Here is a 27607-nt window from a genome sequence, read left to right as displayed (position 1 = left end):
ACCAGAAACCGCTATCGACTAGGCCCACAAGTACTTCACGGAAGAGATGTTGTCTGAATAAGGCTAGAGTACGGCAGTGTAAGATAAAGTGTTCTGTCTTCAGCGTGGTGGTTACATCCGAAGCAGTTTACATTTGTGGCAAAGCCTACCCAGTTTTGATACAGTTTTAAAACGGGAAGGTGGCCTGAACGCGTGGGTCTTGCTTGTGAAAAGGACCTCTGTATGTGTACATATATGTACACAGGCATATCCGGAAATCTACTCAAGGCTGCCTAAGTTGCTAACCCTTCTCAAATAGTTATTCACTATATCACAGGAGTGATTTAGAATTCACACGCACACACATTGCCGTTCTCTCGCAGACCTGCAACTCCCTTACCTGTCTGGTTTTGATCCAAGCACTGTATCCAGAAATAGCTGGTCCTACATCCCTGTTGTGGCAAGGAAAGACTGACAAACTTTATCAACTTATTGTTTTCCTTTACCCTTAATGGGTCCTTTAACTCAGCCATACATGCCTTATAAGGGAAAAAAGACTTTCAGTACCATACACAAGTACTCAGTCTTGAGGAGTCACTGCTGGACCATTGGCCTATAACCTGAAGGATAATATAACCTTTGTTCTTCACCTGTGGCTTAATCTGAGCCAGTAGGTTGTGGCCACGGTAATGAACAAAGCCCAAAAACAGGGCAATCGGCACAACTGTACTTGTTAGGTACTAGCACTAAAATGCAATAGTAGTGTATATGTGGACTGAACCAGTCTCCATTTGAGGCATAAATTCCACCAATTGATCCGCATGGATTTGGCCTTCAGAGCAACATATTTGCATACACAGCACATATGCACAGTAAATGTAGGATTGTATATTAAAGTAATTTGCATGTAAATCTAAGAAACAACTCCTTTATATGGCTTTATTAGATCAACATATGTAAATCCATGGTACCAAAATATATCAAGAACTTATTTGTGAGGTTCCCATATTAAAAACAGCTTTCCATAGAAAATCATAAGAGCAAAATAGAAATTCATTACAACTATGCATATTAAAATAGAACTTTTTTGCAACAATAATGTGCTCCATACATTTTACGCTGGTCTATTCCCAACAATCTTATACAGCAACTAGTGTGCCACTGCACTGTTAAAATTCTCAATTAATCCAGTCTAGTGACATAACAATGGCAGATATAATTAAAATGTGAAGTAGGGCCCCAACTACTGGGGTATCAACTTACAAAGTTTCTCTTGAATCTAAGAATCAACACCTGCCATTGGCCTGATCAAAAACATAATTTTTCCCATACTGAATGAGTATGTAGCAATTAAAAACCTATGCCCAGCAAATTTAATGAGGGTGGTCAAGACAATTTCCTCATAAAAAGATGGATCTGGAAAGAGTGAAAATGAGGAGGGGGACTGGTGAGGAGAGGGATAATGAGAAAGGAAGAAGACAAAGAAAAGGGAAATGGGGAAAGGAAGAAGTATTTGAGGCCAATGATACTTGCAGGTAGTGGTCCTAGGAAATGTATATCACCATAAATTAAACTCCCTGATACCCCTCTTCAAAACCCATCAACATCCTCTACACCTGTAAGTGTAGCCCTGAGGGGCTGACACTTTGCACTGCACCCAAGATCTCTATTAACTGTATTTCCTACAGCTTTTCACAAAAGAAGAGCCAACCATGAGTAACTGCTCTTCTCTTAGTTTTACAAGCTTGCAACTTTTCGACAGAAAATAGTCCCCCCCACACAAAATAGATTCAATCTTATAGCCAATAACCAGCACTGGGAGACAATTTATGTTCAAGTGATGGAGTCATAGAGCTAGTAAAGGAGAGATTAAAGGATGGCATAAGTTGCAAATGATCGGCACTTTCTTTCTTTCCTTTTTTTTGAATGGTGCATAGTTTCCAATCATAAAATAGTACTGTATGACTTTGGTCCATAGGGGCATTTACTGAAGTACTGAACATATTGACTACATAAAGCTTGTGCAGCAAGTGCCCCATCTGGGGTCAAATACAACTGCCCAATGGTTCTTCCCAGAGATCTATGGGATGTCCTAAGAATCAGTGCAAGCCACTGTGGGGTCATTTCCAGTCAGCGAAACTTGTGTATATGTATATACATATATATACAAAAGGCTTTTCCCCCCCTTGTAAGGGATAGAGGAAGATGTCTAATCTAAGCAACATATCCACTTCAAATACAAATCCCGTCAAGCAAGCATCTGGAGTAATACAAGATCTTGGTAATGAAGAGAGTGCATGATAAAAGTGAATGAAGTGATTGTAAATGGATGAAGAAATGATGCAACCCAAGATATTTTCATCACTTCTGTAGAATTTTCAAGAGGTCATGATGTAAGGAGCACATTTCATGTGTAGTTGTGGCTGAGCTATCACCTTTACTGTACGCTTGGACTGCTAGGGCTGGGGAGTCACTATATGATGAGGTGGTAGGGATAAACCAGATGCAACTGTCAGGCCCTGCTGTGGAGGCACTTTCTCACTGCACTGCTCCTGACTTGAGCAGTGTGGTAGAACTGGGATGACTTTTCACCCACCAGGTGCAAAGAAGGGGATGAGAGGGTGGTTAATAGATTTTGGATGGGCAAGATGGATAATCTGGCTTTGCCACCTTCTAATAACAGTAAGAAGAAAAATAATAATAATAAAATAAAATAAAATCATATACAATGGTCCTCCACCTCATTGCACTTCCTATCAAAGGGAATGCAGTGAGGCCCAGGTCTTCCACAGCAGCTGGTTTATCCCCACCACTTTATCACATGACAACCCACCCTCCCAACTCAATCCACATCTTCATTTCATTCCTATCATTTGCAGAGAGAGAGAGAGAAAAAAAAAAGGGGGGGGGGGGGTATACAGTTGAGGTCGACAGATATTGAGCCCAGTCTGACCTAAGCAATGTGATGACAAATTACCCTTCGTCCATGAGATGTCAAAATGGGAGGGACGTCAAATAGGTTTTTGGATGGATGTAGGGCGAAGGTATGCTTTGATTCAGCCACCCTCCCTTGTAGGGAGGAAATGGCTTCCTGCAGCACTTGGCAGGGAACTGGACAATCTTTCACTTACAAAGTACGAAGATGGTAGTGGTAATGAATGGAGTTGGATGGGTGTGGGATGGACGTTTGCTTCGAGTCAACTACCCTTTATAAGGGGGAAAGGCCCTTCTGTATATATCAGGTAAACCACTAAACTTATTATACATACCATTCAAAATTCACAATTAACCTAAAAAATCACTGGCTAAACAATATTTTACTACAAGGCCACGACTCCTATATTATGGTTTGACCACATTAAGTTATACATAAAGGTATTCCTGGAGTAGAACTATTATGATTGGTTGATTTATAAGATTTATGGCCTTTAGCCAAGCACCAGAGCCATAGGGCCATTCAGTGCTAGAACTATTATGGATGGGAGCTTAGTCCAACCTGATATTAATCAAACAATATCAGTAAATAATATAGTAGTATGTCAACAGTGTCGTACATAAATCATTAAACTAGAATGCTGAAGAACATGTTTATTCTATAACCTATATCTGGCCTCAGCTCCTGCAAATGTAATCTAAATAAAACCTAAAATAAAAATATAAGCAAAGGTTTTTCTTTATTTACATAACCAATGCAAATTCTCAATACTGAAATGTATGAATGTATGGGCAACTATAATACATGAAAATGAAATGGATATTTTCAAGGAATCCACAAAGGCAATGAGAGGTATACACACATACTACTGAATTTTGTGGTTCCCTTGGAGAACAAAAATTTCAAGGAAAAAATATATGCAATAAAAATACAACTGAGGACATGTAACAGACACAACATATTGTGTAATAATGGACTGGCTATTGATAATTATGTTGCAGTCAGTCATACAATGTAAAAGTCTTCTCTTTATGGGGAATCTTTGGAGACATTCTTGGGCACAGGGTATTTTCTATTTTCCCACACTAGGCTATATTTCTATGAATACACAGCTTTCATTATAGATAATTGTGTTTGTGGTAGGAATGTTTTGGACCAACTTTTGAGTGAATGAATTAGTGAATGCATGGGTGAACAAGGGAGTATATGTGATCCTAGTTATAAAGAGTCTGACAAGTTGCCTAAAAAAAGAACTACATATGAAGCCATACTACCAGCACCCATTTTATTGTTGGCCCTGGTCATCTGAACTCCCGTCTTGCACATGTGAAGCAAGAATGTTACCCAGAAGTCATCCATGGCTCCCATTGTAGTAATCAGCAATTCTTTCTATAGCTTTACAATAAGGTAAATAGCTGGTAGCTGGAGCAATTCACATAATTCCAGGCTATATTGCATGAAGTTCGTAAAATCACAACAAGATATAGAGGCAAATTTTCTGTATTAATGACCAATGATTCTGACACAAAGCTGATGTTGTCTTTCAATCTGCCCTTCCCTTCCCCAATCTAGTCTCAAAATTTCCTCTTCCAAAATAAGTTTGTCTGGATTGACAAGATTCCTTAGAAGATAATTTTCTGTAGGACATATCCTATGGAACCAAGCTCTCCAGGTAGTCTTTAACATTATCAAATCCTTTGGCTCTTGCAATGTTAATGAGGATTCCTGTTGCACCTCTCCCACTGCGATTGCGGCAGATAGAACAGTTGCAAAGTCCTCGACACGGAGGGCACATCCACTTCTGAAAATGGACCAAAGTTATGTACCTTAAACACAAATTCAAGCTTAGTAATTGTTTGAAAATAACTAAATTACGGTATTACAACAATTTCAAAATCCATTCGAGATGGGTATCATTATAACAGATATATCTATATATATACATGTATATACACAGGACAGAGGTTGGGGAGAATGGAGCAGGGAGGGAATAACACAATTTTTTTTATCATAAATTGTACTTACTGGGTCAAGTAAGGCATCATAGACTTCTTCTCCATATCTGTTCTTCAAGCAGGGACCACAGAACATCCCTCGAACTCCGACACATTCACCCGACCTGCATATAGTTTTGGTGTCCAAGGTTTTCTGGCTGTTGGATGTAAAATATGATGTACAAGAAAATTAGATGAAAAATAAGGTAAGGCCTGATATTCTATAACACTAGACACACTTTCAAATGATGTTAAAATTACCACCAACTCAAAATGAAATTATTACTTAAGATATGCCCTGAAAACAGTTATAGGGAACCTTTCATATACATCACACTCAACTTCACTAGGTCTTTCTCAAACAACAATCCACCTTAACCCTTCTTTCTCTTACCGACACTGATGGCACGTTGTCCCAATACTGGAATTGTATACTTTATTTCCAGAACGATCTGCAATATTATCCAAGTCTCTCTGGGTAACATCCTCTGGCATGACTATGTTTACATTTGGATCTATACTGTTTTTGTAAACCCCTCCACCTCCGCCTCCACCACCACCACCCAAACTATTTCTTCTACTGGAGGAAGAGCATGATGTGAAGGCAGATGACAAATTGCAGCTGACCCGTTTTACTTTACTTGCATCCATATCCTGAAATTATGTTAACATTGTTATTACCACATCAGTCCAAATAAACATAAGATAAAAAACACTTTCAATTTCATAAGAAAATCAATAGATTTATAGTTTACATATATTTAGTTGACTATCAGAATTGTCAACTAAAATATATCAACACCTACAAACAAATTTTTAGATTAGTCAGTAATAAGAAGATCCGAAAACAAGAATATTATCACAACTTGGACAACAGTTCAGATAGCTAGAAGTGGAAAGTTTTAAATATTTAGGATCACACGTACCAATGATTGGAGTAGGGGTGGAGGTAGACTAGAGTGAGGGGAGCAAACAAGTCACAAGAAAGTGAGGGATGGATGCAAAGAGAACACAATGATGAAGTGATTATCTTTGTGGCATTATGGAACAGAGCATTGGAATTCAAAGGAGGTTGAAAGGAGGAATCTATATGTGTTTGAGATGAAGTGTTTAAAAATATGGTGGGGATTATGGGGATGGACAGGGTGAGAAACAAGTTATGCAGAGAGTGTGGGATGGAAAAGGAGCTGGCAGATAGGGTCAATCAAAGAATATTGTGATGGTTTAAAGATATGGGGATTACAAGTGTTGAAGGTAAAGGTGAATGGAGTGAACTTGAGAAGATTGAGAATGAGATGGGGTGAAGGGGACCCTGAGAAAAAAGGGAACGTTTGTTGAGCAAAGAAGGGATAGGGCAAGAGATGGGTGCAAATGGAAAGTGGACAAGACTGGATGATAAATTGACATGATCCAAAGGGATTTCTCCTTGTCTTCTTTAATTACCCGTGAGCGGACAGGTCACCATACAATGAAGCAGTAGGAGTAAATCATCATCAGCTGTTGGGCCCTGCTGTGGTGCTGTGTCTTCCAGCACTGCTACTGATCCAAGAAGTGGGTGGAGAGCAGGGATACCCCTTCATCCATAAAGAAGTGAGAAAATAGGGGAAATAAATGAATATTGGATGGGTGAGGGGTGGGCACATGCCTTGCATGGCCACCTCCCTTACAAAGGAGAAGAGTCCTTTTAGTGTATACATATACACACACATACTGGAGAAGTTTAAATGTCTCAGAGTAAGGTAGGGTTAACAAGGATGGATAGTGAGAAATGAGGCGAGGAGGAGAGCGGGGATGGAAACGTAAACTGGCTGATAGGGCCAATGAAAAATTATTGAGATGGTTTGGACATGTGTAAAGAATGAGTGAAGAAAGATTAGCAAAAGAGGTGTGGAAAGCAGAGGTGGATGGATGGGGTTGAAAGGGGCTTTGAGCAAGAGGGATGTCTGTTGAGCAAGGAAGGGAGAAGGCAGGGATAGTGGTGAGTGGAGGACAGTTATGTATAGATGATATTTTGATACAATCTGAAGGAATTTCTCCCCATCTTTATTTTCTCCATGATGGGGTGGGGAAGAGGAGGTGCCGTGACAGTGAAGCGGCCCAACTGTGGATGTGCTATCTTGCTGCATTGCTTTTGACCCAGGCAGTGGGTAAGAGATAGATGATTTCATCCATGTGGAGCTAAGATAATAGGGAAACAAGAGTGGTGGGTGGGAGTGGGAGCATACCCTGACTTGGCTACCTTCCTTATAAGAGGGAAGAAGCTCTTGGTATATTGGTGTGTATATACATATGTATACATACATATATATATGTGTATATATATATATATATATATATATATATATATATATATATATATATATGTGTGTGTGTGTGTGTGTGTGTGTGTGTGTGTATTTAATCAAACACTTTTAACATCAAACGACCCTTTTCAGAGAGGGCTAGTAAGCCCCTCATTAGGAGCAACTTTTTGAAGCAGGGAATTTAATGTAGTATGCCCTAATTACAAACTCACTCCACCAAGCAGATTTAAACTGCTTCTACTCCTGACTTCTTGCACATGAAAATCTACTGCTACTAATACCAAGAGTGAGAGAGAGAGAGAGAGAACTAGTGAGTGAGGGGAGGCTATGGACTAGGACTAGATGTTATAAAGTATTAATTAAACAAAGGATTAGTAGTCTCATACATCTAAAAATACTTCAAAGTCTTCTTCAGAATCGGAACTGTACTTCGTGTGATCCTCTTTCTTGAAACGAAACTTGAAGAAAATAGGTTTGGGTTCCTCCTCTTCGTCATCAAACTCGAAATGACTACTTGTTGGCGAACTCAGGGTGGAAGAGCTTACGCTTCCCCGTCGAGATCTGAAATGTACCAAAAAACGACTAAAAGAGACTGAGCACATATATAAAAATAAGCAATGTCTATGTAATCAAATCTAAATCAAGTACATGTAAAGTTCATATATATACATATTGTTGCAAACTATTTCTGCTGACAAGATCTATGATAGTTTTTTATTTGCATTCATAACGTTAATATAAGAAATTGGAGATCAATCAATCCCAGTTTGATTCCAGATAGAAATTTATCTCCAGATTTTTTACAACACCTGGTGAAAGAAATTTTCACTTTTTTAACATTACATACATACATATACCAAGGGCTTTTTCCCCCCTTACATGGGAGGCAGTCAAAGTCAAAGGCATAAATCCACTCCCACCCATTTCATCTCCACATACTCCTCCCATTCATCACCCCTTCCTCTTTTCTTGGTTCTTCCTGGATGATGGGTCATCCCTGCATCTCTCCCACCGCATTGGGTCAGAAGCAATGTAGCAAGACACAGCACATCCACAGCAAGGCCACTTCATTTAATCAGTGCCCCCCCCCCCTGTCCCCTCTATGCAGAAAAAGATGACAGGGATATAACACTTTGGGCTGCATCAAAATATCACTCACACATACTATCTAACCCCCCCCCCAGTCCCTTCCATGTGTCAGTCATCCATACACAACCATTCTCCATTCACCCCTATCTTCATCTCATCTCATCCTTGGTTTCCCCCTCATGTTCACTCCTTCCAGCTCTGCCTTCCACACTTCTTTTACTAATCTTTCTTCACTCATTCCTTCCATGTGTCCAAACCATCCCAATATTTTCATCAACCGTATCTCCCAACTCCTTTTCCACCCCTGCTCTCCTCACATCCCATTTCTCACTCTATCCAGCCTAGTAACCCCTACCATACTTCTCAGACATTTCATCTCAAACACATTTAAACTCTTTCTCCCTTATGTTCCAAGTTTTTGTCCTGTACAGTGCTGTTGGCACAATCATTCCTTCATACAATCTCCTCTTAGCATCCATTCCCAAATGTCTATTTCTCATTACACTTTTCAATTCCCCAAGGCATTTACTTTCTTCTCTCAATCTACATCCTACCTCCCCTCCACTCCTCCCTTTCCTGCCACATTCATCCCCAAGTATCTAAAGCTATCCACTTCCTCCAGCCTCTCTCCCTTAATATTCACTTCCAATTTGCTGCCACCCTCTCCTTTGTACATTTCATCACTTTACATTTACCCACATTTATCTTCAACTTCCTTCTTTCACACACCTTCCCAAACTGTCACTAACTTCCTTTATTCCTCCTCTGATCCTACATTTTTTATTACTTTACTTAAATCAGTTAAAGTAAAAGTTAAGCCTTCAAATGTCATACAATGTGAAAAAAGCATGGAAACTGCACATTTCTTCGTCAAAGTCCTTAACAACTAAAAGTTATTACAAGACAGATTATATCAAAATTCAGTTTTATGCAATGGATTTTTTAATAACTGAAATCAAATTGTATGTATTTCTAGCTCAGAGGAGAGAAAACTGTGAGGGAATGATTTTGTATTTCTAAACCAGGAAACTGGTAACAGTCAGGAGAACGGGCTGGGATTTAAAAAATAATTTCATCACTGAGAAACTGCAGTAACAGCCAGGAGAACTGGCAGGGAGTGCATAAAGAATTTTGTTACTAAGAAACTTCAGTAATAGCCAGGTAATGGAAAATTCTGGTTAGAGATTACAAGGCATGAATGGCTTTGTCATAAAATAGGACCAGGCATCAACTAAATAGAGTAATACATTGACTAAGCACCATGACAAGATATACACAGGGCAGTGAGATGCAGGGCTGACTAGTCATCCAGGAGGAGCCAAGATAAGAGGGAAGGAGGGGTGGGTGGTGGTGGCTAGGAGTAGAGTATGTGGGGATGGTATGGGTGGGAGTGGTTTTTATGCCTTTGTTTTCTGGCTACCTCCCATGTAAGTGGGAGAAAGCCTTTGGTATATGTATGTACATACATACATACACTAAGGCTTTTTCACCCTTTCCATCCCTAAATACACTCCACTCCCCTCTATCCTCTACCATCCCTCCCATCTTGGCACCTCCTGGATGATGGGTCATCCCTGCATCTTGTCCACTGGCCTGGGTCAGAGGCAGTGTGTATATATGTATAAAAGCCTTAGAAGGGGTAGGGAGAGGATGGGGTAAATTAAGGTAAAGAGACACTGAAAGGACAAGGGAAGTGAGAAGTTAAGGAAGGTCACATGGCCAGGGCATGTGTTAGCCTTCAAAATCTTTTTCACCTTGACAATTACTCATGGTGCCATGCTGAACATGCCCTTCTGTTGTATAATTCTCTATATGACCCTCATATATCTGCTGCTCCCAGACACTTCTTTATACTGTCAATTTCACACCCTTATTGCAGTCCATTAGGAAATTGGTATTATCCTGGTGTTTTGAATATTTTTGCAATCCTTGTTTTAGGTCATGTGACATTTCACCTATGCAAGACTCCCTTACATAGAATATTCTAGATCAATCACTTCCCTGGTCTCTTTCGCAGAAGACCTGCAGCTTTCGGGTAATTGGCAAGAGCCTCACAGAATCTTGTAAATATTAGACTTGATGTCTTTCTTTTCTTACACTTTTGTATTTTTTTTCTTTATCTTCTAAGTTTGGCACACCACTTTTATGGTGCTAGCTTTAAGCACCCAAGCAAGAGTTGAGGGTAGCACTGCTGGTCAGAAGTGTAATCCTAAGAGATAGATGGAATAGTAGGAAGGTGACAGAAACTACAGCGGAGAAATGATATTGGAAACTTGTATCTAATGGGCAATGATGATAGTAAACACAGTGTTTAAGAAGAAAGACAAATGTAAGTATACATGAACCAGGATGGTGATAAAAAAGGGTGTTAATGGAGTACTTCATGGTACCCATTCACATACAAATAAAGTTCTACAACTTTACATTACACTACTTACATACATATCGCAGCAAATCAAGATGACATGCACATAATTCTTTAGCATACTAAAATCCAGCATTAAAACCAAACCTTGTTCGAGGCGGAGATCTGTGGGCAATGGTATATCTCGGTGCCTTTCTACGTGGTACATAACTCTCTGATTCCTCATCTTCAGTCCTAGGCCTTTTGGTTGGAGGTTTTTTATTATTTACTGCTATGTTTCCTTTTAATGTTGTCTCTTTGAAATCTTTAAAGTCTTTCATTAAAGCAGCAATCTGTTAAAAAACAGGGTACACTTTATCAAGTACACATAAAATATCTATGGTACAGTATTGTGTAATAAGGAGTGAATCATGTGAAAACTACTCTGTACATTGAAATTTTCCAAAGAAAATTTAGAGGGTCCACTGCTCAAACAATGGCACTTTTTATCCCTTTTTTCTTATCAATTTCTAATTCATCCCTCATTTATATATATGTGATGAAGATGAGATGGATGGATGGGGTGAAAGGGGCATTAAGGAAGAGGGGGATGTCTGTCAAGCAGGGAAGGGAGAGGGCAGGAGTGGAGAATGGCTGTGTATAGATGATACCATGATGCAAGGGAGTGATTATGTATGAATGATATTTTGATGCAGCCCAAAGGGATTTCTCCCTGTTTGCTATTTCGTACATGAGGGGGCAGAGGGGTGTTGCCAATTAAGTGAAGCAGCCTTGCTGTGGATGTGCTGTCTTGCTGCAGTGCTTCTAACCCAGGGCAGTGGATGGGACACTGGGATGACCTGTCATCCATGAGAAGCTAAGATGTGAGGAAGGAAAAGGTGGAGGATGGGAGTGGACTGGGTGGAGTGTATATACACATATACACACACACACACACACCTATACACATACATACTGTTCAATGTTCATGGCCTGGCCCCTCCCCTGCTCCTGTTTTTATGCAAAAATGTCACCATACAGTTGATCTTCCCTGATCTTGGGAGATGGAATTGCTTGCCAGGGAAAGGTATCTAACACACACCTCTATACTTGTTCCCCCCATTCTTATATTTATCTATTTTCTTTTTTTACATCATCATTCATTATCCAACATAATCCTCTAAGGAGTAGTTACAAATGAGAACATCTTGAAGGAATTTGATTCACATGGGATGTCCCTCATCATCATATCTTCCCATGACCCACAATCACCCTTCTTCCCTCCCCCAACACTCTACTGCCTTCCTCCCCCCCCATGACTTTATTTCTCCCTTCACCCAGCCCTTAACACCTTCCATATCTCCTATCCACATCTATCTGATAATACGCAACAGGTGACTTGAAGTCAACTGTTTCCAATTGACATTCAACTGCCTGCTTGTTATTGTGACTCACAGACGAGTTCTGTTTCTTGACGCTGCATACAAATTATGTAATGGTGATCTTATAGAGGAGGGGAACAACAATAGGTTCACCCATCAATACTTCCTAACACACCTGTAGGTAGTATCCTATTACCATAGGATGTCATCAATTACCACGGCTTCATTTACAACCATCCTTAACCCTTATGTACAAATATTTCTCCTACAGAAACTCTATGTACATATATAACTATCAGTCACTAGATTTCAACTATATCTCAACACTGGGAGCTGTGGGTCTCCTGCAAGAGCTGGGGCACTGGATCAATTGACTGCATCTTAACATAAAATAGGGAATATTTCAAAACTACAATTATTGACACTTGGAGAATAATTACATTAGTTGTGAACATAGTACAAAAAGACTTGTTGGAGGGAGGGGGAGGGAGGGAGGGGGAGAGAGAGAGAGAGAGAGAGAGATATATATATATACATATATATATATACATACATACATACATATACCAAGGCTTTTTTCCCCCTTACAAGGGAGGTAGCCAAAAAGGGAAAGGCATAAAAACACTCCCACCCATTTCATCCCCAAATACACTCCACACCCCTCCCACCCTTCCTCTCATCTGAGCACCTCCTGGATGACGGGTCATCCCTGCAGTGAGGACTTTTGGTATTTCAGGGGAATTTTTTTGTGCATGTTAAAAAACAGTACAATATGCAGTTGTGAGCTTCTTTGGTAAAAGTACAAAATATCACACAAACTGAATGAATGCTTTCATTAACAAGCTCTGCATGTATCATTTTTCTATATATAAAGATTTTCTGCCAAAAGTAGTTAAGCAATTACAGTACAGTACTTGTCAATAAACTGTGCACCATTTCCTATGGAGTGCACACTATTCTGGTGGAAAAAGGAAAACCTTGAACTAGCCATTATTCTTAACAGATGTCTGCACCTTTCATGTTTTCTGTGAAAACACAAGATCTGGCAACATCATAAGTATATCAACTGCATACAATCAGTAATGGTTTGTACTTGATAGAAGACACCTATCTTGCTCCAGAGCACTCATGTTAATGCATTACTTTTCCATCTTTGTGGCTCTCACACACAATATATACATATATATATATATATATATATTATATATAACAATAATAAATAAATACACAAGTAAAATCAATAAAATAAATCTATATAACAATCTACACCAGTGATAAAGTTTCATGCAGCAATTAGTCTTGGGTAAATATACCTTAAGCTACCCTAAAAAATCTGGCACCATCATTTCCTTGTCATCTGCAGGTAGTGAAGAGACATAAAGGAATCCATATGAAGTATTGAAGTAAAAAAAGTATATTATATTTCATTGTAATATTTCCCTGCTTACCCATGCAAATTTATTCAGAGGTGTGCACTTTATCAACAAGTACAGTATACTAAAACTTGCAGATCTTCCTATTCATTTAATACCACAATTTCAAACAAGTGTACTAATACAAATGTACCCTCCTAAGTATGTGGCAACATGTCCCCTCAGGGTTACAGATCGATTGGTACATATATTCAGAAAGAAAAATAATTAATCATTGTCTTAGTTTTCATTCAATGGAAAACCCACACCAGTACAGTGGCTGGCAATGGTCCTTTGGCCATGAACCAGATCTCTCTGGGAAGAAAATTTGGACCGTTTTCCATGTTGTGTTTGTGGGGAACCGTTTCAATGTCACTGGCTTAACATCTTCAATAGGAGTCAAATGTTTGTGCGGAGCATCAGATGCCTGATGTACGATGATGCATCACATTACTCACATTATAAAACACAAGTCACTGATGATTTACTTGTTCTCTTTCCCTCTGAGAAATAACAAACACAGAAAACGTGATTGAGCCAGTTCACAGAATTCGAGGGGTCACTCAGCTATAACTACAAAGTAAACATAACCAGGATGCCAAAGCTAGCACCCTAGTATACCCACTTGCACCCAGTGACAGTTACGTGGGTGTCATAGTCTGGAAAAGGTTAAAATGGTAAGGGAGGGCAGCAGTCCCTGGTTGTCTGCTTTTCATGTGTGACAATTTTCTGGAAATATAGTTGGAGCTAATAAAAGAGAATCTTGGGCTCAGTCTGGAGACTGTGTGCCAGTCCCTCAAGACTCCCAGTTTTTTGTTTTTTTTTTCCCCATTACCAGGGAGGTAGCAAAGTCAAAAGGTGTATACCCACTCCCACTCCTTTCATTCCCATCCACCACATTTCACCCCTCTCATCTTAGCTTAAAATTTTATGCTTTAAATGTTAAAACAATAAAAATATCACAATCTGTGTGTGTGTGTATGATTCACCATGGTCTTGGATCACATGTTGGACTCATGATCGACAGCTATCATTCTCCCAGAGGAGCCCAGGGTAATGCTGTGACCTCACAAACAACATGCACACAACTCCTTGCCCATGAGTTGGAGTGCCTGCTTGTAGTGCAACAATGCTGAAATTATTTCAGTCCTGGGTGGGAATTGAACTTGGACCGATGGAATAAGAGTTGTGGATGGTACCACTGTGCTGTCAAGCTGTGCATGTGTTTAATCCATGAAACACATGCAACTTCAACCTCTTGTACAGAACAAAATAACGGTGGTTTTTGCTATTCAAACCTTGCAGTAGAACAGATAGGCCTAAAATGCAATGAGAAGAAAATGGAAATTATGAAACTAAGTAGAAATGGTAATTATACACCAGTAGAAGAGCAAGCTGGATCGCTAAGTGTGATGAAAGGGGATAAGTTCAAGTACCTGGGGTCCATTGTCAATGAGAGAAATGAACTGGACATATAAACAAATGAACAAATAGCTGTAGGAAAGATGTTAATATGCCCTGGCATCAGTAATAAAGTCAGACCATCAGCAGAAGAACTAAGATAAGAACATATAACATTGTAATAAAACCAACAGTCCTGTATGGATGTGAGACATGGACACTGACAAGAGAGAAGAGACTTGAAATTTTTTAAAAACAATATTCTGAGAAGAATCCTTGGCCCAGTATATGATGAAGAAGAAGGGAGATGGAGACAAAGACCTAACAGAGAAATTAGAGATCAGACCAGACAACCATACATTCAGGATGAAGTACGGGGAAGAGGAGCAGGGTGGGCTGTACACTGCATCCGAATGGAGGTAGACGGGCTACCAAGGAAGGCAATGAAAGGAGTACAGGGCAGATGACTATTAGGGAGACCCAGGTACAGATGGATGAATGAAGTCAAGGATGTGGAGATGGGTGGCACCAAGTGAGGACTGGAAAGAATTGGCAGAGGATAGAACCATCTGGAGAGGCATAGTGAAAGCAGTCAAGGGCCATCCGGCCTGACAACCAACAGAGTATTAGACAAAAATACTACATCAAATCCTTCATTATCCAAAATCCATGGGACTTTCATATCTTTGGTTGATGGGATTTTTTGGTAAACTGGGAGAAATCTTATACAATGACCTTACACTAACACTTACACGTGTATAAGAATTACTGTATTTCACATTTACCTGTAATATCATCATTATTATATATACTTTATCTTTATATATTTTTTGCCTTTTTTTTTTTTCTTTGTTTATTGTCTAATCACTGCCCTCCATCACTTCTTCAGCAATAGTGGATATAAGTGAAGAAGTGAAAGGATAGTGGCTAGCTTGGGGTGGCCTAGGCCCGATGGGAGAGAATTCCAAGGCATCACGTGATGTGTTTACTTTTATGTGCATAGTTGTTGGTGTAGAGCTAAAGTTTTTCCTGACTTAGGCTTAAAGAAGTTTCTTATGTCAGACTGATGAATAGCTCAACATTGACGATTTCAGACACCATGATATTCAGCCCCTTTTTGCAGCAATTCTTAGGTGGTGTAGGCTGGGCATTTTCCCATGAACTTGATTAAAACTTGCAGAGCACTGTCAACTTCTTTCCAGCCATAGTATTTGTATCTCTTCCTTTTCACTATTGGAATCAGATGATTAATTGTCGTTTTTGTCAGTAAGAGAAAGCACAGCAGTGATCAGTTCTTGGTCAGAAAATAATTCACAGGTATTTGTAAGGATATTCTGATTGGCCTCCATACACTGCTTGATTTTATCAGCCTTTAACAAACTGAGCTTCCTGATTCAGTGCCTTTTCATAAACCTATTGATCCATCCTAGAGAAAATTCATACTTTTCCTTAACCTTGTGAATATGATTATGAATATGTAAGCATCATGAGCCACGAATGGGGTATACAGGGATGCTGGTGTTGGCTTCCTGATTATATTTATTTTGTAGCTGAGTGACCCCCGTATTCTGTGAACAGGCTTGATCACATTTTCTGTAATGTTATATTTATTCAGTGTGAAAGGAAATGAGTATAACAGCAGTAACTTTATATTTTGTAATGCATCATTGTACATAGGGGTGTGCTGATGCCAATACCAATGCAGATTCCTATTTACCATTAACTGCCAATACCAATGCAGATTACTATTTACCATTAACTGCCAATATTCCCTCCTAGGTGCTGATGCCGATACAACTTTATATAATTACAGTATATCAGTTTTTATATAAAGTAATCAAACTATGATTTTTACTTGCTTTATAACCTATGTAGATTTATAGATGCCAGTCACTGAGCTGTTGGACAATAATGACTGAATGAACTTAATGAAGTGCTTATTGATTGACCACTTTATGATTAATTATTGATGTATTATTGTATTATTTCCTATTGGTTGTAAAAGAGGTTAAAATTTACCTATTTCATAGATTTTCATGTAACTCCTAACTTCAAGTAATTTTAATCATTTAATGCATGGTTTTAGCAAAACACATGTGCAGAATGTAAAATTTATTGATCAAGTTCTTAATCCTAACTTAAAAGTTAAATCTAACCCAGTCTCTACTACCTAATATTTGACTCCAGGAATGTGGGAAATGGCATCGGCATCAGCAGTTTTTGCTGATGCCGAATACCATTCTCACACACACACACAGAGGAGGAGGAGATGGAGGAGAAAAAGAAGAAGAAGAAGATGATGATTCGTGTGATGCTGATTCACCAAAAAGTGCTGATTCTTGTCAATGCTGATTAATCAGCACACCCCTAACCGTGCATCAGGCAACCTGATATATGCACAAATATTTTACTTGTATTGAAGAGGTTAATTTCCATGAGTTCATGAAGCTTGTGAGCCTTTTCAATAATGACAGGCCCAGTCATTGGACAACCATTGGCCTTTTTCACTAGGAACCATTCATACAGTACTTCATCCAGTTTTTCAAACTTTGCATCCTTTTAGAGTACAGTGCTTTTCAATGTATGGGTAACATCAGAGTTCACAATAAATTTCATGAGTTTGTCTCTTTGCCTTCAGATGTCATACATGGTGGTTGTACTAACATTGTAAGTTTTCATCAGTACACTTCTATTTACACATTGTTCCATTTTTCTATATATTTCAATTTTTTTTTTTACTGTTAGCATAACCCTTTATCATTTTGTTCACCATCAACTGATGGTTTAACAGGAGCCATGGTGGTAGTTATAGATGATAAATATAGTGATCCTGGAATGCTATAGTGAGCACGTACACAGTGAAAGCATGGTGGGAACTGGAGAAGGGGGTGGCTGCAACCTGCAGGTTGGTAGTATAAACATGTGGATGGCACGAAAAACATCCACTAAATTCGGATTTTCAGTTGGATCACAAATGTATTGATAAATTAATTTAGAAGTCTCATAAAAACCTACATTTAATCACTACTTACATAAATTTGGAACATGGTTAAACAGGGTTTTAATGTTAATAAATTACAGTTGCTAGGTTAATTAAGTTGCCATATTTACTGGGTTGACACTACTTCCTGATGCTTTCAAATATCTAAATCTTCCAACTCTGATGCACTAGATTTTCTGGCTAATGCTAGACATACTAAAGGTCAGAGTGCACAATGAGAAAGACTTTTTCATAACCCAAAGAGAGCATTGCTGACCATTTCCACATAACATTTTTGTTATCAAACTTGAATTTAGGCAACAAAAAACTATCTTTCAACTCTGAATAAATCATCTGCATTTCAAAAACAGATTCAAATATCACTGGAAGCCTTCTGAAGTGTGACATATGAGTAGACAAACATCAGTATTTACACTCCATTGTTAAACATTGAATTTATTGAATAGCTGTGAATTTTTTTAAATAAATTATAGCCTAAACTTTCTCACAGCTATTCACTGTTTCACGATGGCATGTAAATTGCAATGTTTGGCTACTTGCATGTCACATACATATAAACACCAAGGTTTTTTTCCACATTACCAAGAAGGTAGCAAAAAAGAAGGCATAAAACCATTCCCACCCATTCCATCCCTAAATACACTCCACCCCACTCCACCCTATCTTAGCACCTCTTGGATGATGGGTCATCTATTGCACCTTGTCCACTGCCCTGGGTCAGAGGCAGTGTCACACTTTTGAAAATTCACAATGATAGCTGAAGCTGTTTTTGAAGTGCAAACGATTAATTCAGAGTTGATTTTGTTGTTGTTGCCTAAATTAAATTAAATTGCCATATTCACTGGGTTGACACTGTACTTCCTAAATCCAAGTTTAGTAGCAAAAATATTTAATGGAAATGGTCAGCAATGTTTTTTTATTTACCTTGGTTGGAATTCCGAAAAAATGTCTCCAATTGTGCATTCTGACCTTTAATTATGGCAATCCTTCTTCAGAAATTGTAATTAATTTCATCATCTTTAAATTAGTTAAGATGTACACCACAGCTGATGTATGGTTCTGGGATGTTATTATGAAACATGATATGGTTTAATGTCACAAACTCCCCCCTATCGAAAGGCTAGGAAGGTGCCCCTCACAGAGGACTTGGTAGCGTGGAATTTAATGAACCATGCCCTTAGTTCAACTTCGCCGGTGGCAGCATTCAAACCGCCATCCCCTTGACCTTCACCGCAAGTAATGATGCCCTAATGTACATTTATTTCTAAAACTTCTTTTTCTGTATTCTTCTTTAGACTTGTATCCAACTCACTGCCATCCTCTAACCTTGTACATTTCATCACCTTGCTTTTACTCACCTTCAGCTTCAACTTTCTTCTACTACATACCTTCCCAAGTATGTAAGGGGTTACAAGGTTGGATAAGAGTGAGAAATGAGGTGAGGAGGAGAGCAGGAGTGGAAAAGATGACAGACAGGGCTGATGAAAGATTATTGGGGTGGTTTGGACACATGGAAAGAATGAGTGATGAAATATTAGTAAAAGAGGTGTGGAAGGCTGAAGTAGAGGGAGTGAACTTGAGGGGACAACTGAAGATGAGATGGATGGATGGGGTGATGGGGGTGTTGAGCAAGAGAGAGGGCAGGAGATAGGGATGAGTGGAGAGTGACTGTGTATAGATAATACTGTTATGCAAGCAAGGGAGGGGTAGGGGATGGGAGTGTGTGTAAATGATATTTTGATGCAGCCCAAAGGGATTTCTTCCAATTTTCTCTTTTTCTGAACAAGGGGGGTTGCTGATTAAGTGAAGCAGCCTTGCTGTGGATACACGGTGTCTTGCTACATTGCTTCTGACCCAGGGCAGTGGGCGGGATACTGGGCAGACTCATCATCCATGAGGAGGTAAAATGAGAGGGAGGGGGGAAGGGTGGTGAATGGAAGTGAAATGGGTGGGAGTAGGTAGCTGCCTTTGACTTGGCTACCACCCTTATTTGAGGGAAAAAGCTCTTGGTATATATAGCTCCTCATGATATGTTAATGTCTTACACATCTCTGCCAGATCATATTCCTCAACAGGTTCATCAAACTGGTCTTTTACCCAATGAATTGAGGTTCCTCAAACATGAACAAAATCATGTGACACCATTGGATCAGCCAAAACAACACTCCTAAAAAGGCTACAATTCTTCACTATGTACGGAATTTCTATAAATTTTCTAAAAGCTGCTTACCAGGTCTTGTCGTTCTTTGATGTTCTTCTCCCGAATAAGTTCATATTCACTAAGTTCCTTAATTCCAAACATTGTGAAGGAATTCTGGTTTCCACCCTTTATCTGAAAGCAAACATTCATCACCATCAGTAAAAATTTTAAAGATGCTTGACATCCTATAATGAAAAACATGCATACATATACCAAAAGGCCCATTACCCCTTACGAGTAGAGTGCCATTCAAAGCATACACCCATCTGATGTCCTCTCATCTTAGCTCTTTGTGGGTGACAGGTAATCCACGACTCGTCAGGAATAAGTTCCAATAGAGATGTTTTTGGACTCAAAAATACAGCTGCTACTACCAACTATAAACATTACCAGGGGTTGCTACTTTAATGAATTTAGTACTCTGAGAGTTGCATGGCTAGAATAATTTTTTTTCAATAAAAAAAATTAGGCTTATTGAAGCTGTATCAAAATTAGTTCTTTAGAATGTTTATTATATAGGACTGATCTAAATGAAGCTGAAAAATTTCCCCAATTTTTTGGGGGGAATAATTTACTACAGGTCATTCCTGCTTCCCACCCACTGCCTGGGTTGAAAGCAAGGCAACAAGACAACACATCCACAGCAAGGATGTGATTCTTGAGATAATTGATTATACTTTGATATCAAAATAGGGATATATTGCTTGTGCACATACTCTTTATTTCGGGGTTTAATTAGCCCTTTCATCAACTGACACAGTTATGTAGCTTTGCTGATGCACACAATTGTTGTAGATATCCAAAATGACCTAACCATTATTAAATATTTGGGACAGTCACCAATATCATTTGTTGGAAGCGTTATATTCTCTACATCCCCTGCCCACTCATCAGAGCAGACAAGAAGAAATCCCTTATGGCTGTACCATCTTCAATTCTATTCAAAGCTAACCTTTAGTCATACCCTCCTGCCCTAACCCTTCCCTACTACAGACATCTCTCATCCATCAAATGCCCCTTTTATACGACCCATCTACCACACTTTTGAGCTTCTACATCCTTTGCTTTCTCAACTCTTTTTACTGGTCTTTCTTCACTCATTTTTTCCATATGTCCAAACCTTCCGAGTATTCTCTGATCAATCCTATTTGCCAGCTCTCTTTCTATCCCTACTCTCTACCTTACCTCCACATTTCTCACTTTATCCATCCTTATGACCCCTACCACACTTCTGAAACCCTTCCTCTAAAAGACATTTAGGTTCTCCCTTTCCACCTCCTTCAAATTCTAGTGTATGATCTATACAGTGTCATGAGAACTATCTCTGACTCATACAGCCTTTTCTTTTACATTCAGAGGGGTAAAACACCATGAAAATGTAGAAAATCATACAAATGGGATTAAGATATTAAAAACCAAACACCCCTTTGCAAATTAAGTTGAATAATATATAACAATAATTGCCACAGTTATCTGTGACTGGAAACCCAAATCCTCAGAAAAATTTGAAATACACATCAGTGTACTATGATAATTCGTCCCAGTCCTGCAGTGGCTGACAATGACCCCTGAACCATCCTACAGATATCTCTTGAAAGAAAATACTGTTGTCTGTGTCATATTCATGTGGGACGGTTTCTATATGTCACTGGCTTATAATCTGATGTGAGGAACAACTGTTGGTTGTCATCTTTCTTCAATTGAAAAGCCGGAGGAGATACTGATGAATTTGATAAAGAGACCTTGAGCCTGGTTCAAAGGGTGCACCTCCACATGAGGTGAGGTTTTTTGTAAGTTGTTAACATCAGGATGATTATTCTCTCACATTAATATCGCAGGGCAATTGCAAGTAGGTTCCTATCATTAGTCCTATCAGTTTGAAAAATAATTACCCCACCTCACTTGTGACATTTGCTTAATGCCATACATAGTTCAAAACTAAAACAATGGCCGTAAAAAATAAATAAATAAATAAAAATAAATGTCCTATGATAGAATTTAAAAAATACTGGCTGACCAGAAATGAAAATTTACAAAAATGCCCTTCAGGGCATATCCATTTCCAAGTTTTCCAATACACTACCCAAATTGCTTACCATCTCATTACGAGAATAAATTGTTGAAACTTATAACGGATTAATTATATCTGGCTACAACTAAATTAACGATAAAATATAAATGAAAATACATAGTTTAATAGTTAAACTTAAACTGCATAGCAGCTAATCCCAATTTCAATACTTTAGTACTTATTTATATTTGCTTACAAATCAAATTAAACAAATTTTGCAGATATCCCAATATTCATAAATATGACTTCAAACTCTTAGTAATACAACACACATAAAAATTGGTTTATCGCCCCTGCAAAAGTATGAGAACTGGATTTAAAGGGCTGAGCAAAGTCAAGTGGGAAAAATGATTAGTATTCTGAACCATTATTCCAACTGCCGTAAGTGCTACAAATGCATCTATATAATTACAGCAGCTCGTCATCAGACTGAATACCTATGAACAATGTAAGTATTTCAAATACTAAAATCATTACCTAATTAGTCCAGAACTTGGGTTTTTAATGTAAACACTCAACCAGTCGATTCCTGATGCTCGGTACAAGCGTCCAAGACTTCCCGCCTTTTCTCACCAGGTATACTTACTAACATTATAACATAAATAATGTTAAAGAAACAGAAAAGTAAATTACTATATTTCTTATTATCTTTTAAATAATTTTTTATTCTTTTGATAAGTGTATAAAGTAAGTTTCAACTTACTGTGGGATTAATTTTCCTGACTGGTAGATTGAAGTCTAACGACTGTTTGTAGTAGTAGTAAGTGTAACGCCCGGGTGATTCTAAATGTCTGAGAGTTTCAGTTCTGATGCCATTTAGATTTACCGGCGTCTTAATTAATGATGTAAATAGTGCAATTGGCCAAATGTCGGTGTCTGAGTGAGGTCAACTTTTTATTTCAACTTAAGTAAACTAATGTAAATGTATATATTTTTCAACCGTAAACTAATTGTAAATGTAACGCTCGGGCGATTCTAAATCGTCTGAATGTTTCTGTTCTGATGTAGTTTAGATCTAATTAGTTTATATCTATATACCAAGAGCTTTTCCTCCCTTATAAGGGAAGTAGCCAAGTCAAAGGCACGTACCCACTCTCATCAATTTCATTTCCTCCCTCTCATCTTGGCTCTTCATGGATGAAAGGGCATCCCTGTAGCTCGCACATTGCCGTGTCTGAAGCAATGTAGCAAGACAGTAAGGTCACTTCACTTAATCGGCGACCCTTCCTTTCTGTCCCCTCATGCAAACGGCATCAACAAGATACTGAGAAATTAGTTTTAAGATTATATTATCTTTGGTTGTTACAATTCAGATAAACCAAGGCAAACACTTGATAACAAATATAGTAGCAAAAAAGAATATAAGAATCACTATCCGGGAGCTACGTTAACTGATGTCTCGGTTAATGATGTTGATAGTGTAATTGGCCAACTATCAGTGTCAGAGTGGAATTGGATTTTAATTTAAACTCAAGTAAACTTAAGTAAATCTAAATGACATCAGAAATGAAACAGACTAGAATCGCCGTGTGCTATCGGGTTGTCCTGGGGTTCTAAACAATGTTTATTGCCACGAAGATATTCGCACGCGCTCATTGTTGAGAGTGGTTGTGCCTTATTATTTTCTGATTTTTTGAAATCCTGCTAATATGTCTAAATGAAAGTGTACTACAGTACAACAGACTTGGGTGGCATTTTAACAAATGCTGGGAGAAACGGTAAGCACTGATATCGAGGGAACAATAAATAAATTAATAAAATAAATAACTAAAAAATAAAAACATCAACTACGAGGGGTGATCAAAAAGTAATGACAGTGATACCATATATTTTCACGGTACAGAGGTAAATCCAAATAGTGGCCTACATTCCTTCAAAGTACTCCCCTCCTGCCTCTATGCAACGTTCCATCCTATTTCGCCACTTCATGAAGCACTCACGGTACTCAGAAGCCGATATACCTCGTAGCTCTGAATTGACTGCTCGCGCCAGATCTTGGATGCGATGAAACAGCTTCCCTGCGATCGCACCCTTGATCTTTGGAAACAACCAAAAATCACAGGGAGCAAGGTCAGGCGAGTAGGGTGGGTGGGGGAGAAGTGTGATCCCCTGCTGCTCCAGGAACTGCACAGTGAGGCGAGCTTTGTGGGGGGCAGCAAAAGGCGCGATCGGCGACGGGTTGGTGCAGTCTTGGCCTGATATTCCAGGACTCGAGGAAGGACGTGATCAGTGTAGTACTGGGCTGTGATAGTACACTGTTGAGGCATTACATCCACACACATTGGTCCTTGTGAATTGAAGAAGATGGTGAAAAGGCGCTTCCTGCTGCGAAATCCTTCCTTCAGAATCTGAGGTCGAGGTTCTTCATCACTCAACCACACCATGTTAGACTGCTTGTCTCTGGTGGTGAAGAAAGATATCCAACACTCATCTCCGGTAGCTACATCTGAGAACAGTTTCGGACCATTTGGCTCGAATTCAGCCAGCCATAGACGACAAATCCGCACCCGTTCGCTCTTCTGCTCTTCCGTAAGCAAATGAGATATCCATCGAGCACACTTCTTCCTCAGCCCTAAGTGTTCATGCACGATGTCATGTGCGCTCCCATAACTGACACCGAGCTCCAAGGATAAGAATCGAAGAGTAACAGTTGGATCTTCGTCAATGATGGCCCGCGCACGGACCGTCGTTGCTTCGGTCACGGATGTCCGAGGGCGGCCAGGACGATGATCATCTTCTAGCTGCAATTTTCCGGCTGCGAAAGCTCGAATCCAGCGGGAAACAGTTTCCAGTGATGGAGTAGACTCGGGAAAAACTTGCAACAATTCCTCTCTGATCTCCGTTGCTTTTATCCCGAGTTTCCACCTTGTGAATGTGTAGAATCTGCAGCCTTCTTTCGAAAAATCCATGTTTCCGGTTAGAGAGGCAAACCAACAATGACGCAATCGCACAGCGCAACGATAAAATGTAAGCTAGACAAACAGCGACAAGCTCAAACATGTAACAACAGACAACACTTGCTGCCCCTTGCTCCCCGCCCCCCCAACACTTATAGTCTCTCAGCTACGAGTCCGACTGTCATTACTTTCTGATCACCCCTGGTAATAAATAAATAAAAACGCAGACATTAGCAGAAACAATTGAAGAGAGAGGATACATACAACAACAGATATTTAATGTCGATACAGGACTTTTCCGGAAACGTATGCCATCCAGAAGTTACATTGAAGTGTTATCACACTGAGCAATATTTTCCTTCGATTGTTGGGGCAGATTTGTAGCCGCAGTTTTCGGGAAGGAATCTGATATACTGGAGGTGGATGGTACCACTGATGAATTGGAGGATCATGATAACGCCTTAAGGAAAAATCTGCGTTGCTTGGTTTTAAAGTTGCAAAAGATCGACTGACATTATCGTTTGGATGAAAAGTATTTTGGTATTTAAAATTAAAACCAATGCTAGTTTATCGAACATAAAATCCTAAGCCTAAGTAAGGGATCTTATAATGCGCCCTTCCAGGTATAAGAGTATGGGAACCAAATAAAATAAAAACTTATGAAAAGGATTAGTGATATTGTAGTAGTTTTTAGTTCGGAACAACGGCAGGACAAATGAAAATCAACACAAAATATATAATCTCTTTCTTTTGGTAATTAGCCACAAGGTGCGACACTAGAAGTGTCACATGAGAAATATAGGTGAAGCTCGGACTAAGGCCACGGCTTAGTGGAGCTTATGGTTGTAGCTGGACGTGGAGCCTAACGTCAGCGAGGCGGTAGCAGATGATGACGGCGAGGCTCGATGGGACGGCTAGAAGATTGGACGAGGAGATGTTGTTGTATGTGCTGGCCGGTACTGTTCTGCCCTTCTCGGCTAGTCTAGTCTATGTAATTTGGGAGTGAGGCTCCCACGGGCTTTAGATGTGAGCCCGTTTGGAGGGTGATATTACATATGAGTGTGTGTGGGCCCAGCCACACACACTCATACATTCACAAGATGTGCACACGCATATGAAATGCGCATGCACATCTCAGTGAATGCACCCTTCTAGATATAACTGGTTCGGATATAGTGGTGACATCTAATACATAAATTTATAAGAAAAGAGGGGGTGATTCAATGTATGAGTGTGTGTGGCCTTGGTCACACACACTCATACATACATTAGATGTGCATACGTATGCGATATACGCATGCACATCGCTATGAATCACCCTTCCGGACAGAGACATATATGTAAAAAATAGAGGTGGGGGGGTGATTCAATGTATGAGTGTGTGTGGCCTTGGTCACACACACTCATACATACATTAGATGTGCATAGGCATGCAGTATACGTATGCACATCGCCATGAATTCACCCTCCCGGACATGAACATACATATGAAAATTTAAAGGGGGGGCTGACACTCCACCAGCCGACGCAGTTCAAACGGACTTAAGTGGCTGCATAGGCGGCGCACAAGACCCTCAGATGTTGTCGGAGGCCCTCTCCTCAGAAAAGCAGTTGCGGGGCAATGCTTGAGGTAGTGGTCAAGGGTGGCTTCAGGGTGGCGGCAATGATGGCATCTGCTCTCGTCGGTCGTGGCGTTGGTCTTGATTTGCCAGAAACAACGGTCCTCCAGCCGCAGACGGAAAAGCAGAGTTTCCACTTTTCTAGGTGTGGAGCGAGGAAGTACAAGGGGCTCGTAGTCTGTGACTGCCCTGTACCACCTCGCCCTCTCTGACACCTCTGCCTCCAGTCTGTGCTCGCCCCTTCTCGGCGAAACACCGACCTTTTAAAGGAGGCTGGCGGGAACGTGAGGAGCTTTCCAAGTTCCTGATTGGCTGACCGCTGGCTGGCAGGGACACCCTTGCGAACTACGCTTGCCAACTACAGGAACTTGGAAGATTTCTTTGATTAGTGTGTGACGGGTCGTAGGATGCATCACGTCACTACAATATAAACCTTACTTTGCTTTCTCATTGTAAATATACAGTACTATGCATTGGCTATCATGTCTCGTACCCCTAAATTCAAAGTTTCGTACACCTTGGGGGCACAAGTACCCCAGGTTAAGAACCACTGAATTAGAACGAACTTCCATTTTATGCAGTGCTGTTTATTGCTAATGCACCAAATCACCCTCCGATTCTACAATATCCATCCTAATGTCAAAATTATTTTTTAGCAACCAATGGACCGCAGTGTTATCGCAACTTTCAAAGCCCTTTGTTTGCGCTACACATTTGAAATTTTGAGTGAAAAAGCAAAGAATGGGGACCAACTGTAATGGAATTATAGAAAAATCAACCTCTTAATTGCATTAAAATAATAAAAATTGGGATAGTATAATTCAAAAGAATATTTAGGGTGTTTGAAAAAATATCTTCATTTTGTTGATGATTTTGAGGATTTCGGTTTACTACAAGAAATGTACAAAAAGAAACAGAAGAAATCATAAACCTGCCAAATGAATTGAATATCGACGTAATGACAAATGATGTTGATGAGG

The 27607-nt window shown here is 39.5% G+C and overlaps 1 protein-coding gene across 1 annotated transcript; it reads right to left on the bottom strand.

Annotated features, from left to right (window-relative positions):
- Positions 1–904: 904 nt before the first annotated feature.
- LOC143035205 (uncharacterized) lies at positions 905–22696 on the bottom strand. Its single transcript, XM_076201928.1, has 7 exons — positions 22589–22696; positions 20071–20172; positions 10813–10997; positions 7598–7772; positions 5303–5562; positions 4940–5066; positions 905–4715 (listed from the first exon to the last, which is right to left on the bottom strand). The coding sequence occupies exons 2-7, from the start codon at positions 20140–20142 to the stop codon at positions 4566–4568; spliced, it is 969 nt and encodes a 322-aa protein (XP_076058043.1). The 5' UTR covers positions 20143–20172; positions 22589–22696; the 3' UTR covers positions 905–4565.
- Between the last annotated feature and the right edge of the window lie 4911 nt (positions 22697–27607).

This window comes from Oratosquilla oratoria, chromosome 18, assembly GCF_046742065.1.
Source record: "Oratosquilla oratoria isolate Oo_2021 chromosome 18, ASM4674206v1, whole genome shotgun sequence".
NCBI lineage: Eukaryota > Metazoa > Arthropoda > Malacostraca > Stomatopoda > Squillidae > Oratosquilla > Oratosquilla oratoria.
This window is presented reverse-complemented; position numbering and strand designations above follow the sequence as displayed.

Coding starts and splice junctions, on each gene's coding strand:
- LOC143035205 (XM_076201928.1), bottom strand. CDS start 20,142: ATGTTTGGAATTAAGGAACTTAGTGAATATGAACTTATTCGGGAGAAG. Junction 7,773..10,812: donor AGATCTCCGCCTCGAACAAG/GTTTGGTTTTAA, acceptor GGTACATTTCAG/ATCTCGACGGGGAAGCGTAA. Junction 5,067..5,302: donor ACAACGTGCCATCAGTGTCG/GTAAGAGAAAGA, acceptor TACATCCAACAG/CCAGAAAACCTTGGACACCA.